We start from the raw sequence: 14,633 nt of genomic DNA, 5'->3' as shown, positions 1-14,633 counted from the left end.
TTAAGCTTTGTTAGTTAGTTAGTTTCGTAACGGATGTAATGTAACAGTTGTAACGGTTGTAGCTTTTGTCAGACGCGGAGGGATACTGACTTGTTGTGAAAAGTAACTACAATTCTACCCGTGATATACGCTCATTATATCACGGCTAAGAACCAATCAGATTGCTTGATTTGACTTGTCCGTTTTATAAGTATAATTATTTATAATCTGGGCAGAGGAGATTTGTCACATTTTTCATGGGCGCACCCCACATACTCGGCTCTGCTGCTCATCCCATAAATGCATGGTCCTCACCAATGTGGCACCATTTGAAAGGTAAGAAAACAGGCTTTCAATGGTATACAATTTATTGCCAAGAAGCATTTTTACAACAAAGAAATAATCTACCAAACACAAATTCCCTTACTTTTTTGTGTTAAGTTTTTAAATAGTTATCACCACAATAAACCGTATATCATTTTGTCTTAATGTACATGATTTAATTTCATATTCTGTTCTTGTACATATCATATTCTATTGACATGTATATAGACTTTTTGCACTACTTTGTATTTTGTATTTTTGTATTTGACTATATATGTTGCGTTGTTGGAGGAGCTCAGGTCAGAAGAATTTCATTGCCATTTCACTGTAGCTTTGTGCATAGGACTATACAACCTTTGAATCTGTGTGTTCTGTTCCCAGCTCCACGGCAGCAGTGTGGGAGGAGGCTCTCTGGACAACGACGCCTTCAGCCTGTGTGAGAAAAGTGATGCGACTCCAGCTCCTCTTCCTCCTCCCGTCGCTCTGACCGCTGCAGCTGCTCGACTCTTCGGAGCGCTTTACCCCCACGTCATCTCCGCTCAGAGGTAAATCACATCCTCTCAGCTGCTCGAGATAAAAACTACAAGTCAACTTGAACAGAAGGAGCGCCCTACAGCTTAAAGGTCACCTATCGTGCTATGTTTAGGCAATAGCATAGGTCTCAGATACAAATATATAAAAAACATGTCTATGAAGTGTTTTGCTCCAAACACCAAACAGATCACCCATTCTAGCCATGCCTCATATCCCTCTGTTTCACTTCCTGTTTCTAAAGTGCTGATTTGGGGTATAAAGCTTTAAAAAATAAAAAAGGAGGGGTCTGAGCTCATGCGGGACCCGGCAGCTACCGTCTAAACTAAATGCTGCCGTGATGAAACGCCATATCATGGATTATCAAGGATTATCTCTGAAACAGTATGGAGCTCAAAGGCTTTCTCTCTTGCCGGTTATACCACAAGGTGAGTTCCTTTTTACTTCCTGCTTCTTCACACACATGCTCTCCAGTACAGGTTAGCTCTGAGTGTTAGCCATGCTAATGTAAACACCGACCATATTACGTCCAAAACAGTCGGGCATTGTTTCTGATAGCAACGTTTCTGATCGGGCCGTGGGTCCACATTTCAGATATTACGTCATATCGGACGCAAATCTGGATCAGCTCCGTTGTTCCCCCGTTTTTAGAGATTTGGGTACGGAGGAAAAGAGAGGGTTTTATTTCCTGACGCTGCGTGAGTTCCCCGACACCGGGGACACATGTTTATGTATAAAAGACATCAAAAAGTGCATTTTGCATGATAGGTCCCCTTTAAATTATATCCATACTCACTGCTGATGTTGGTCAGAAGGAACCTACTGTACATTCATTTAATTTGTATTTTTTCCGCTCATGGTAACTATGCACAACCTAATGTATAACGATTACTAACAAAACATGTCTCAATAAACACACCATACCCAAAAAGGAGCAGGGAGAAGAAAATAATCTACATAGCCTGCTGCTTTCTCCAAAAAACAAATAGAAAAAGATGGTCTGTCCTTCATATTTTCTTATTCACAGCCAGTGGTGTAGTGGTGGTCGTTGGACGCGGGGGATCGCCGTTCCCCCACTTTTTTGGAGCCCCCACTTTTTTGAAGTATGATTTTTTTTTTTTCATGGTTTTGAGAAACCATACTACTTTTTGCAGTACAGTAACTACATTTTTTTTAACCTTTATTTAACCAGATAAGAAGCATTGAGATTGGCAACGTTACTCATTATTACACATAACACAGACATATAAAATACAGAGAACACAACTAAGTAAACAAAAGACTAGAGGAGTCACTACATTGTGCACATTTGGGACATTAAGGTGCACTACTTATTACTGCAAGAGCAGCTGGTGGTAAGGACTTCAGACAACTTCAACTTAAAACATGCGATTGAGACAAGTGCCCTCAGTTTTAGGTTTGATTGAAGGTCATTCCAAGACCAAGGACCATCATAAAAAAGACTCCTTTTTCCAGCCTCAGTCCGCACAGCAGGAACCTGGAACCGTATCAGGCACTGGATCTGAGGTTGTAAGAGAGGCAGTAACTAAAGTAGGACTAAGCTTACCGGTGGTTTCTGTAGACCTGTCTGCCCGTTTTGTGAGTGCACTGCACGAATGTTTGGGATGACCTAATTAAAATAGCGTCCACCCAGTAAAAACATCCCCACTACACCACTGTCCAATCATAACAGTATCGTCAAAATAAGAGAAACGCAAAGACTTAGTTAATGGGAAAGAAACAAAAACACCAAAACATCACATGAACAAGGAAAAGTGCGACATCTGAGTCCAACTGGAGTAGAAGGAGGAACATTATTATGTACATTACATACAGCGTTTCAGTTTTGGAAACTAAGGCTATGGCTAATTCTTTTTGCCGTAATGCTGTTACTAACACTAGTGGGGAGCTCACGGTTCATTTGTGCTGTTCCTCTTTGCACATTTTAAACTGATACACTGCTCAGATATTGCTGAATATGTTATACCTACTTGTGCTGACAGTTTTAATTACAGAAAACCTACGCTATCGCAACTCTGCAAACTAATAGGATGAGCATATTTCTTTATGTATGCACAATATAAGCAAAGCTGAGCTCTATGAACAAGTCTAAGTGCTGCCATCACATGTGCAGTATTTACTTAAATTACACTTCAAACCACTGATTATTTGATTTAACTACAGCAGCCACACGTCATTCAACACCCCATCACACATCCCTCCATACCTGTTATGTTTGCTGCCCCCTTATTGTATTATACCCTTATTGTGTTACACCTTATATGGCCTATATGTTGTACTTATTTATTCTTTGTTATCTCATTTGTGGCTTATGTATTATTTGTCTGTGTTTCTCAGAGTGAAGATATTGGAGCAGTTTGTGGAAACAGTGAACCAGCTGAAGGGTCAGCGCCAGCAGGCGGTCCAGACACACGTTTGTGCCGCCCTCTGCAGTCTGCTCAAGGTAACACACCCACCACGACCTGCGTGGAGACCAAATGTGAAGCAATTACATGAAGTGTTAATGCAAAGACGTGAATTAAGCAGTGTCGCAAAAGCCTCAGTATTGAGATGCTCCTTTGTGAACTGCATTTAGAAAGCAAGCATTTCAAAAGTTATTTGTTTTTTGTTTTGTTTACGACCAAACATTGAAAGTCAACCCTCTGACAAAGCATGATTCAAGGAACCTACCTTTATTCTCTTCCTCGTCCTCGTCCTCGTCCTCCTCAGCACCAGGGATGTATCCGTGGCTCTTTGGGTCCAGAGGAGGTTCGCTCCCCTGCTCTCTCTCTCCTCTCGGGGGCGCTAGAGAGCGTCAGTCCCCTGCTCAGATGTCTGGCTGCGGAGGGTCTGGCTCGGCTGGTTCAGGTGGTCGGAGACCCCGGATTCACCGTGTCCGTCTCCCTGCTCTGCTTCGACAGGTACGTTAACACACACCTTCAAACATTGCTTTAGATTCAAGATGCTGCAGACGGTGTTGGAGTGGACTCTCACTGCAGGAGAGGACCTTTGACGAATGCTCCCTTACTTATCTGATCAAGCTATATAGATGTTTTTTTGTGGTATTTATATTTGAATAAGTATTCTTATATTCCTATTACAATGAAGCATAATTCCTGCTGTTGTGAACAGACTACATGAAACAACAAGTCTTCAAAATCATTGCAATCTATTTCCAGTCTTTATGATCTTAAAGTAGAAACAGCAAAAACAAAAAGGTCATGTTCCAAAAATATTCTTCACAAAGAGAGACTGTTACATAACAAACCAGAAATAGTTCAAAAAGCTTTAAATAACTTTGAGATCCAAATATATCAGTGCGTCTCAACATGATGCTTTGATGAAATGTGTCTTCATTGGGTAAGGCAGGAAACATCTCTTAATGCACTTCTTTGGCTCATGAGCAGCCTTTGGACTTGTTTCAGTGTGGAAGGTGGAAATGGAGTATTAATGATTTCCTCTTTAATCTTCACACATGTCCATGTACACAGCATCCCACGTACAGTGACTTTTAGTCTGCGTTTACCCCAAAAGTCGAAATTCTGAAATAAAAGTCAAATTAATTTTTTCTAAGAATACTAAAAAGTCAAAAATCTGATAGAAAGGCAAAATACTGAGAAAGTCAGAATTATGAAAAAAATGTCAAAATATCTGGAAAAAGTCGGATGTTTTTTAGAAAAGTCAAAATTCTGTGAAAAATAATAATTATGGAAAAAAAGTTAAAATTATGAAAGAAGGTCCAAACTTCTGAAAAAGTATGAACTATGAAAAAAAGTCAAAATTCTGGAAAAAAAATCTAAATTCTGAAAAAAGTCTAAATTCTAAGAGCAAGAACTTTTTAAGAAAAGTCAAAATAATGATTTTTTTTTTCAAAACTTCCGAAAAAGTATGAAAAATGTAAAATAAAGTCAAAATTCTGGAAAATAATCTCAATTCGGAAAAAATTCTCAAGAGCTTCTGTAATCCTTGTAACTAATAGTTATTAAATATTGAGTTATTATTGATCCATCATAAAGAGACTTGAAACAGGTATATTCTAGCATCCTGAGGTCCAGTCTTCTTTTACCTTTGCTGCTGCTGCTGCCTCTAACCGTGCTGATCCTCCAGGCTGAAGACGTCTCGGGACGCAGCGTCTCGCAGTGGCTACTCCCTGGCTCTGGGGGCGCTGCACCGCTACACCGGAGGAATCAGCTCCGCTCAACACCTGTCCACCTGCCTGGGAGTGCTGTTCACCCTGAGCCAGGACAGCACCTCACCTGAGGTCCAGGTACGCACACATCAGTCCTTTCTCTGTCTGTTTGTCCATTGTTACTTACATTTTTCAAAAAAGATCCACAGATGAGGTGATTCTGACTTTGTTTTGGGTACATTTGCAATAAAAGAATGACCGTCGATTAGATATTATATTCCCCAGAAGGTTTGCAATAACAAAATTATCGCAATATCTATAGAAAATAACGAGAAATACAAACGCTGTCTGTTAACTTTAACTTTGTTTTAGTGGGTTTGTCTATTTTCTTTGCAAATGTATTGCGTTCAAAATTGGAAAGGTAGCAAAGTGGAAAGAGAGGGTGTTTCTCAATGTCGAGTACGCTTGCTTGGTAGCACATGTCTTCCGAGTCACTTGCTTCAGAAGCGAGGCAAGAATACTTCCTGGCATTCGGAAAACAAAGAGTGGAACAGGCGAGCAAGTGTGCAGGTGTGCGTCATACGAGAGGCCCCGCCTTACATTTTCCGCCACAGATTTGGGGAAATTGGTCCGTGCGCAAAGCATTGTGGGGATTTTAAGACCGCGGAGTCTACACATGTGCAGCCTCGAAATTTCTCGCTACGAAGTACGCCGGGCTCGGTATAATTCCAAGTATGCTGGACATTGGGAGCAGTCCTTCGGCGGCACTCGATGACGTAGTATGCTTGAAATAGTGGCTCTGGAGCATCCTTCCTCGACATTGAGAAACACCCAGAGTCTTTGACCATAATTGCGCAAAAGGCCTTTTCAAGTAAACCTTGAACCCTAAAACTGAAAAAGTCAGAACTTTGAAAGAAAAGTGAAAATTCTGAAAAAAAGTCAACGTTCTGAAAAAAAGTCCAAAAGAAAAGTCAGAACTATGAAAAACAGGATTGCGTTCAAAATAGGAAAGGAAGCAAGGTGGAAAAAGAGTCTTTGACCATAACTGTGCAAAAGCGCAAAAGACTTCTTGAACTGAAAGTAAACCTTGAACCATAAAACAAAGTCTTAACCCTCAAGCATTTGATGAAAGAAGTGCTAATAAACCCAAACTCTCCTCCCTGCGTTGTGTGCAGACCTGGTCTCTCCACAGCATGTCTCTGGTGGTGGATCTGTCGGGGGGTTTGTACCGTGCCCATGCCGAGGCGTCCTTCACTCTGGTGCTCCGGCTGCTGCTGTCTGCCCCCCCCACGCACCCTGAGGTGCACCACAGCCTGGGCCGCTGCCTGCACGCCCTCATCACCTGCCTGGGCCCCGACCTGCAAGGTAAGGACAGAAACAGAGACACAAGTGGTGTGTGTGTGTGTTTCTGTAAGGGGAGGGTGCAGCAGGTGTGAATAATTGCTTCACAATTAATCCCTATTTTATGGAAAACGCAATATGATCAAGTGCAGATTCAAATATCAGGAAGCACAATATTTGTTGAAGGCTAAATGTGTTAAAATAACATATTTGTATCAAGTATTGTGGAACTGGAGAGATATCAAGGCCTCCAGACTTAATAACACATCCAGTATGTGTTTGGTTCAAATCCTCTTATAGCAGCATAATCATTTAATAAACTTTTCAATGATAAGAAGAATTATGGTTACGGAATTATCAATCCCTTCAATAATGTGAATCATTTCGCAATTGCAATATCAGGCAGCCCTAGTGGTGTGTGTTTGTGTTTTTATGTGAAGGAGCTGTAGGAATCTTGAATCTTGAATCTCCTTGTGTGAATGCTGTGTGTTTCCTCCGTCAGGTGAGGGTGCAGCAGTGTCCTCTCTGCGCTCCAGCTGTCTGATTGGCTGCGGGGTGATGCAGGACAGTCCGGACTCTCTGGTTCAGGCCAGAGCCATTTCCTGTATGCAGCAGCTGCACATGTTCTCACCTCCACACGTCAACCTGGCCAGCCTCGTACCTGCACTCTGCGTGAGTACACCTGAACTACACCTGATATACACCTGATACACACCTGAGTACAACTGATATACTCCTGAGTACACCTGAACTACACCTGATATACACCTGATACACACCTGAGTACACCTGATATACTCCTGACTTCCCCTGATACACACCTGAGTACACCTGATATACACCTGAGTACACCTGAGTACATCTGAGTACACCTGATATACTCCTGAGTACACCTGATATACACCTGACTACACCTGATACACACCTGAGTACACCTGATATACACCTGAGTACATCTGAGTACACCTGATATACTCCTGAGTACATCTGAGTACACCTGATATACTCCTGAGTACATCTGAGTACACCTGATATACTCCTGAGTACACCTGATATACACCTGACTACACCTGATACACACCTGAGTACACCTGATATAATCCTGAGTACATCTGAGTACACCTGATATACACCTGAGTACATCTGAGTACACCTGATATACTCCTGAGTACATCTGAGTACATCTGAGTACACCTGAGTACACCTGATATACTCCTGAGTACATCTGAGTACACCTGATACACACCTGAGTACACCTGATATACTCCTGAGTACATCTGAGTACACCTGATACACACCTGAGTACACCTGATATACACCTGAGTACATCTGAGTACACCTGATATACTCCTGAGTACATCTGAGTACACCTGATATACACCTGAGTACATCTGAGTACACCTGATATACTCCTGAGTACACCTGATATACACCTGACTACACCTGATACACACCTGAGTACACCTGATATAATCCTGAGTACATCTGAGTACACCTGATATACACCTGAGTACATCTGAGTACACCTGATATACTCCTGAGTACATCTGAGTACATCTGAGTACACCTGAGTACACCTGATATACTCCTGAGTACATCTGAGTACACCTGATACACACCTGAGTACACCTGATATACTCCTGAGTACATCTGAGTACACCTGATACACACCTGAGTACACCTGATATACACCTGAGTACATCTGAGTACACCTGATATACTCCTGAGTACATCTGAGTACACCTGATATACACCTGAGTACATCTGAGTACACCTGATATACTCCTGAGTACATCTGAGTACATCTGAGTACACCTGAGTACACCTGATATACTCCTGAGTACACCTGATATACACCTGAGTACACCTGATACACACCTGAGTACACCTGATATACTCCTGAGTACACCTGATATACACCTGAGTACACCTGAGTACACCTGAGTACATCTGAGTACACCTGATATATTCCTGAGTACACCTGATATACACCTGAGTACACCTGAGTACATCTGAGTACACCTGATACACACCTGAGTACACCTGATATACTCCTGAGTACACCTGAGTACACCTGATATACTCCTGAGTACACCTGAGTACAACTGACTACACCTGATACACACCTGAGTACACCTGATATACTCCTGACTTCACCTGATACACACCTGAGTACACCTGATATACACCTGAGTACACCTGAGTACATCTGAGTACACCTGATATACTCCTGAGTACACCTGATATACAGGACTGTCTCAGAAAATTAGAATATTGTGATAAAGTTCTTTATTTTCTGTAATGCAATTTAAAAAAACAAAAATGTCATACATTCTGGATTCATTACAAATCAACTGAAATATTGCAAGCCTTTTATTATTTTAATATTGCTGATTATGGCATACAGCTTAAGAAAACTCAAAAATCCTATCTCAAAAAATTAGAATAGTTCCTCAGACCAAGTAAAAAAAAAAGATTTATAACAGCAAAACACAATCAAACATTTGAAAATGTCCATTAATGCACTCAGTACTTGGTTGGGAATCCTTTTGCACGGATTACTGCATCAATGCGGCGTGGCATGGAGGCAATCAGCCTGTGGCATTGCTGAGGTGTTATGGATGCCCAGGATGCTTCAATAGCGGCCTTTAGCTCATTAGCATTGTTGGGTCTGGTGTCTTTCAGCTTCTTCTTCACAATACCCCACATATTCTCTATGGGGTTCAGGTCAGGGGAATTTGCAGGCCAATCGAGGACAGTAATGCCATGGTCAGTACACCAGTTACTGGTGGTTTTGGCACTGTGGGCAGGTGCCAGATCATGCTGGAAAATGAATTCCTCATCTCCATAGAGCTTTTCAGCAGACGGAAGCATGTAGTGCTCTAAAATCTCTTGGTACACAGCTGCATTTACTCTGGGCTTGATGAAACACAGTGGACCAACACCAGCAGCTGACATGGCTCCCCAAACCATCGCTGACTGTGGGAACTTCACACTGGATTTCAAGCAACTTGGATTTTGCTCCTCTCCAGCCTTTCTCCAGACTCTGGCGCCTTGACTTCCAAATGAAATACAAAACTTGCTTTCGTCTGAAAAGAGGACTTTGGACCACTGTGCAACTGTCCAGTGCTTCTTTTCCTTAGCCCAAGTCAGACGCCTCTTCCGTTGTCTTGAGTTCAGAAGTGGCTTGACCATGTGAATACGGCTATTGTAGCCCATTTCCCGGACACGTCTGTGAACAGTGACTTTTGATACCTGGACTCCAGCTTCAGTCCACTGTCTTTGAAGCTCCCCCAAATTCTGGAAGCGACTCTTCTTCACAATGCTGTTAAGGCTGCGGTCATCTCTCTTGGTTGTGCAGCGTTTCCTGCCACATTTCCCCCTTCCAACAGACTTTTTGTGGATGTGCTTTGAAACTGCACTCTGTGAACAGCTTGCTCTTTGAGAAATTTCTTTTTGTGTCTTACCCTCCTGATGGAGGGTGTCAATGACGGTCCTCTGGACAGCAGTCAGATCAGCAGTCTTCCCCATACTTGTGATTTAGTTTACTGAACCAAGCTGAGTGTTTTTCAAGGCTCAGGAAACCCTTGCAGGTGTTTCGAGTTAATTAGACGATTCAAGTGATTCGTTGAACACCCTACTAGTATACTTTTTCATGATATTCTAATATTTAGAGATAGGATATTTGAGTTTTCTTAAGCTGTATGCCATAATCAGCAATATTAAAATAATAAAAGGCTTGCAATATTTCAGTTGATTTGTAATGAATCCAGAATGTATGACATTTTTGTTTTTTTAATTGCATTACAGAAAATAAAGAACTTTATCGCAATATTCTAATTTTCTGAGACAGTCCTGTACACCTGACTACACCTGATATACACCTGAGTACACCTGATATACTCCTGACTACACCTGATATACACCTGAGTACACCTGATATACACCTGAGTACACCTGATACACACCTGAGTACACCTGATATACTCCTGAGTACACCTGATATACTCCTGACTACACCTGATACACATCTGAGTACACCTGATATACTCCTGACTACACCTGATATACACCTGAGTACACCTGAACTACACCTGATATACACCTGAACTACACTTGAACTACTCATGATATACACTATACCACCTGGCTTTTATCTATGGACAGATTTAAAGATTTATATGTCAAATAATATAGTTTTGAACATATGCAGTGAATGTAAGGGTGATATACACCCCTGATACACACCTGATACACACCTGATATACACCTGATACACACCTGATATACACCTGATATACACCTACAGCATAGTTAAATTGTTTTTAGCAAATGTCTGAAGGGGAAGGGGAAGAGCTTTGACTAAGCCAATTGTTCACACCTCTTTAGTCTTAGTTGTGGTGAAAAATAAGACAAGAAAAAACATTTATAAGATTTTAGACACAGAATCAACCAAATACCCAAAAACAATGCAATGAACATCAATTCAATGATCTGTTAGTAACACTGTAACCAAACAAATATCAAGGGCTTATGTTGAGTACTTTGACCCTGTGTTGTGTCTTGCAGGAGATCTTGTTGGATTATTCTTTGTTGGTAGGTTCTCTCTCGAAAGGCCTGAAGCTGTTTGTCTCACTTTACTTTTCAGCTTGTTTCTCCATCAACCCTTTCATGTTATTCTAATAACATGAAACACGTCACACAGGCTTGTTGTGAGCTTTTAACATCATCTTTTCTGTTGGTACCCTAATAACCCGCACGTGTTTTTCAGTTTATTTTAACACTGTTTGCTTTGCAGACTAACGCACAACTCAATAACTTTACCCACAGCACTGCACTAACCCCCTGCCTGCTGGCTGTTTGTTTCTCCTACAGTGAAAATACTCAGTGTTTCCTCCAGAAAGAACTCATCTAAATATTATTACTAAGAGTCATCCTGTGAATTTATTTAATGATAAAGGATCCTGACAGTAACCAGCAGAGAGTAACCTCTTTTCACTCTGGAGCATTATTACTTCAGCATTGTTCTTTTAGATAATAATAATTATTATAATAAAAATACTATTTGGATAAAACATTAATTTTTTCGTCAAGGAAAAAAATATCCGACATCTTCTTGGTTTTGATATCCAAAAAGTATATCTAATCTTAAATCTAATGTAATAAATCTGTGTTTTTCTAGATTAGGGAACTCGTAGCTAATAATTATCACTATTTTAACAGATATTCTTTTATGAAAATGTTTGCAAAGTTTAATTTCGGAAACTGGAGGAAACATTGTGTGTAGCTGCATGCCTTATACACCTTACACCTGCTGTGATAACAGGGAAACAGTGTTAACTAAATTGTGTGTGTGTGTGTCAGGCCCACCTGTGCAGCTCGTACCTGTGTCTGCGCCGGGCCGTGGTGGCGTGTCTGCGGCAGCTGGTTCAGCGGGAGGCGCTGGAGGTTTCTGAACACGCTGTGACGCTGGTCAAAGAGCTGCCCAGACGAGACAACACACAGCTGGGTCAGCAGCTAAAGCTTAATACATTCATTATATTATATTATCATGTCAGTTTAAGCATCCAGGCATGTTTGAATACATTTAATAATACTGTTCCTGGCATTACAATGTGTTTCCTATATGATGTTTCCAGAAAAAATTACATTACTTCTTCATTAATATCTAATTTTCCACATTCAGAATTCACAAAAATTCCATTACGTTCCTGTTATGAAAAGCACATTCAAGCAGTGGCGGCTCTAGACCAATTTGACTGGGGGGGCCAGTTATTTTCTGAGGGGGGCCCAATAAATGCAGGACGAAAAAGACAAAGACAGTATGAAGTAATTGCGCATAAGAAAACGATGCAATAAAGTTATTGGTATTTGTTTCAGTACACATATTTCTTTCAGATACTTATAGTTACAGTTTTTACGCTCGAATGGGTCCGACTAGAATGACAAATAGCGTTAGTTCCACTTATTCCGTCAGAATAGTTTAATCATAAACTTATTTGTTTCCCTTTTTTATGAATAACATTTGCAGCACATTCAGTCCGAAACACAGTGATTATCTTTATTGTATTTCATGTTGCATTCACAGTTTATTACACATATTTCTTTCCCATCATTCAGAACATCAAGACAATTATTTCTCCCTACACTGACACCTAACACCCCCCCTCTCTCTGCAGACGTCACCATAAAGGAGGTGGGTCTGGAAGGAGCTCTGTTCACTCTTCTGGACCGAGAGTCTGATCCCGGTCTGAGGCGGGACATCCAGGAGACGCTGGTCCACATGATGTCCTCCAGCGCCACCAGCGGGAAGCTTGGACACTGGCTCAAACTTTGCAAGGACGTCCTGTCTGCAACCACCGGTGGGTTCAATTGTTGCAGTAATTGTTCTTTCTTTTCCAAATATTTTTATGAATTTTCTTGTTCAACACAGAATTCCCACAGATGGGCCGAAACAGCAGCTTCTACTGAAGCCTTCAGAGTAAATCGCCAGAACGCCGACACCTCCTCATCTCCACCGCTCCCATGTTTTCTTTTGTGTTGCCATAAATTAGTCTCTCTCCGTTGGTGCGCTGGGCTAATGCTAATGCTAATAATGCTAATGCGAGTAAATAAAATGGCGTCGTCACAAAACGTTTTTTTGAGTTTTACGGGGCGTGGCTTGCAGTCTGCCCAGCCAATCAGAAATGGGAACCTTTTTCTCCCATGAAAGTACCTGCTCTCTAGCAGGGACTGAAAAGGGGGTGAAAAGGTTCCTATGAACTAAGTTCTAGTTCTGGATTTTTTTGGTTTGAACTAGGGATGCCAGCGATTATTAGATTATTCAAATATTCGTTACAGTCTCCATAATCGAAAATTATTTTTTAAAATTCGATTTTATTATGGAATAATCGATTAATATTCGCCAGGGCTGTCCGATTTTCGAATTTGATCATGGTCAGTTTCTGGCATCCCTAGTGTGAACGCACATTTTCGGAACTATAGCCTACTGGGAAAAGTACTGCGGTGTGAAAGCGCCTACAATGCCGTGAGTTGTGAAAACATGTAGCATTACATTCATTCAGCATTTTATAGAAAATAAAAAAAAACACCAGCAGCAAAGTGTTGTGAACCAATAATTATGCCGGAGAGAGCCCGACCCTCCCCATCCCCCCAACCCAATAGTACTTGTTCTAATAGAAATAAACAACTGTATATTTGGTGAGCTTAGACGTGAAGCAGCCTGCAAAGGGTGATGTTTTTATTTATTACCTTGCATTTTATTTGGCTGTCGCTTTCATCAGAAGCGCCAGCCAAATAAAACAAAAAGTGCAATCAACTGTTAAGATATTAACTGAAAAAGCCAGGGTGCAGTGGAAACAGGTGTTTCTCAGTCTGCAAGTGAAGATGTGTTGACTTTCTGTTGTCCTTAGATCAATATCATTACATTCATTTAATGTAATGTAAGAAGGTGGTTTCTAAATACATATAAATCATAAATATAAATCCCAATCATCAAACATTGAAACATTACATATTCTCTATCACACTAACAGTTATACAGACGGATTCAAATACAAATCTATAAAATATAAATACCAGCCGATAAACTTTGTGACCCAAGTTGCGAGCGGTTGAGTTAATATTTATGAAGGTAATGAAGATCCTAAAATGCTAACACAAGCTCGTTAGTGGACCTTTAGTTTCTACTGTCAGGGATGAACCTTTCTGTAATCTCTCTCAGACTGTCGGGCTCCGGTGGAGTTGCGTCAGGAGGACGAGGAGGAGGAGGAGGAGGAGGCGGGACGCCAGTCGAGACGACGACTCCTCGGCCTTCAAAGCTCGCTCTGAGTCCAGCGGCCGTTCACCGCGCTGCGCTGGGCCACGCGCCGCTTCGCCATGGAGTGTGTGTGTCGCATCATCGCTCAGTGTGAGACTTCTGACCCGGCGCACTTCGACATGGCTCTGGCTCAGGAGCGCCGCCTGCAGGAGAGCACAGGTAAGAGAGTGCAGAATGTTAAAGGTGTCAAAAGTCACTTTGTGATGTCTTTTCTACATAAAGATGTGTCCCCGGTGTGTCGGGGAACTCACGCAGCGTCAGGAAATAAACCCTCTCTCTTTTGCTCCGTACCCAAATCTCTAAAAACGGGGGAACAACGGAGCTGATCCAGATTTGCGTCCGATATGACGTAATATCTGAAATGTGGACCCACGGCCCTATCAGAAACGTTGCTATCAGAAACAATGCCCGACTGTTTTGGACGTAATATGGTCGGTGTTTACATTAGCATGGCTAACACTCAGAGCTAACCTGTACTGGAGAGCATGTGTGTGAAAGAAAGGCAGGAAG

At 41.5% G+C, this 14,633-nt stretch overlaps 1 protein-coding gene across 1 annotated transcript in view; it reads left to right on the top strand.

Annotated features, from left to right (window-relative positions):
* Positions 1 to 14,282, top strand: part of LOC307026763 (HEAT repeat-containing protein 5A-like) — a gene marked incomplete at its 3' end in the record, with an annotated part of 29,561 nt that extends 15,279 nt beyond the window's left edge. Inside the window, 12 exon segments of the mRNA XM_079694892.1 lie at positions 685 to 848; positions 3,193 to 3,298; positions 3,565 to 3,755; positions 4,942 to 5,101; positions 6,139 to 6,328; positions 6,807 to 6,976; positions 10,874 to 10,900; positions 11,669 to 11,813; positions 12,484 to 12,666; positions 14,028 to 14,086; positions 14,088 to 14,139; positions 14,142 to 14,282. Coding sequence (XP_079551018.1) covers positions 685 to 848; positions 3,193 to 3,298; positions 3,565 to 3,755; positions 4,942 to 5,101; positions 6,139 to 6,328; positions 6,807 to 6,976; positions 10,874 to 10,900; positions 11,669 to 11,813; positions 12,484 to 12,666; positions 14,028 to 14,086; positions 14,088 to 14,139; positions 14,142 to 14,282 — 1,588 coding nt within the window.
* Between the last annotated feature and the right edge of the window lie 351 nt (positions 14,283 to 14,633).

This window comes from Notothenia rossii (genome assembly GCF_949606895.1).
Source record: "Notothenia rossii genome assembly, contig: scaffold_245, whole genome shotgun sequence".
NCBI classification, from domain to species: domain Eukaryota; kingdom Metazoa; phylum Chordata; class Actinopteri; order Perciformes; family Nototheniidae; genus Notothenia; species Notothenia rossii.
The sequence above is the reverse complement of the archived record's forward strand: the minus strand, read 5'-3'. Positions and strand labels throughout refer to the sequence as shown.